Source organism: Penaeus monodon, chromosome 30, assembly GCF_015228065.2.
Source record: "Penaeus monodon isolate SGIC_2016 chromosome 30, NSTDA_Pmon_1, whole genome shotgun sequence".
NCBI classification, from domain to species: domain Eukaryota; kingdom Metazoa; phylum Arthropoda; class Malacostraca; order Decapoda; family Penaeidae; genus Penaeus; species Penaeus monodon.
This window is the reverse complement of record NC_051415.1, coordinates 17,627,120-17,628,218: the sequence shown is the minus strand read 5'-3', so window position 1 is coordinate 17,628,218 and position 1,099 is coordinate 17,627,120. Positions and strand designations below refer to the sequence as shown.

Genomic DNA, 1,099 nt, shown 5'->3' with positions numbered 1-1,099 from the left:
TAAATTTGTCCTTAATCTGCCAGTTACATGAGCATGGAGCATATTTGGTGGATTCTCTTATTGAAAGCAATGACATGATGAAAGACTGGGAGTGCATGACAGATCTCCTCCTGGAAGAACCTGGGCCCATGGAAGAACCCTTAGATGATCGTCAAGAGACCAGTCTTATAGAAATCATGGTTTGCTGCATCAAGCAAGGAGCCACAGGGGAACCTCCTGTTGGTAGAGGCCCAACAAGGAAGGTATGTTTCGGGAATATGTATATTGACACTAGGTTACTTTCACTTTATTTTATATATAGTTTTACCAATAATCTGTTGAAACATGGTCTTTGTATATAATTTATTTATATATTTTATGTAATTACATACATCACAGGAAAAATCTTATGATTGTTCTTAACAACATTTACTTTTCTAATAGCAAATACTGTCAGCCAAAGAGGTTAAGCAAGTGAATGATGACAGAGCGAAGTTAACAGAACACTTAATCCCAACATTACCACAACTTCTGCACAAGTATTTGGCTGACCCAGAGAAGGTAGCCAACCTCCTCCTCATCCCTCAGTACTTTGACTTGGAAATATACACTACAAGCAGACAAGAGAAGGTAAGATATGTTCACACTTTGAAGAAAAAGTATTGTTGTTTTATAGAATCATGGAATACAAAAGATGTTATAATTTTTTTGAAGAAAAAATATTGTTCTTATAGATTCAGGAATACAGAAGAGGTTATCATTGTTTTGTTTTAAGAATTGGAATTGGCATTTAGAATAAATTTCTAACAATTTTACAGAATTTGGATTTGCTCCTGAAGCTTATTCAAGAAGTGGCTGATAAGCATAGTGACACTGAGGTATTGGAAACAGCAGCAAAGACCTTAGAGATCCTGTGTAATGATGACTACACTATCTACTCCCGGTGTGACATTGCAAGGTCCTCTCTCTTAGATATGGTGGTCAACAAGTACAAAGAAGCTAATGATGAATACCTCACCCTTATTGATGGTGTAAGTGAATATTGATGAAGTTTTCATGACAAAATATAGTCTTTTGATTATACTCTAAAGTAACTTTATCTGCATATGGATGCAACTAC

At 35.6% G+C, this 1,099-nt stretch overlaps 1 protein-coding gene across 1 annotated transcript in view; it reads left to right on the top strand.

Moving 5' to 3' along the window:
- LOC119592586 (cohesin subunit SA-2-like) overlaps positions 1–1,099 on the top strand; it is a gene marked incomplete at its 5' end in the record, with an annotated part of 30,625 nt that overhangs the window by 12,615 nt on the left and 16,911 nt on the right. The window contains 3 exon segments of the mRNA XM_037941464.1: positions 24–242; positions 424–609; positions 798–1,010. Coding sequence (XP_037797392.1) covers positions 24–242; positions 424–609; positions 798–1,010 — 618 coding nt within the window.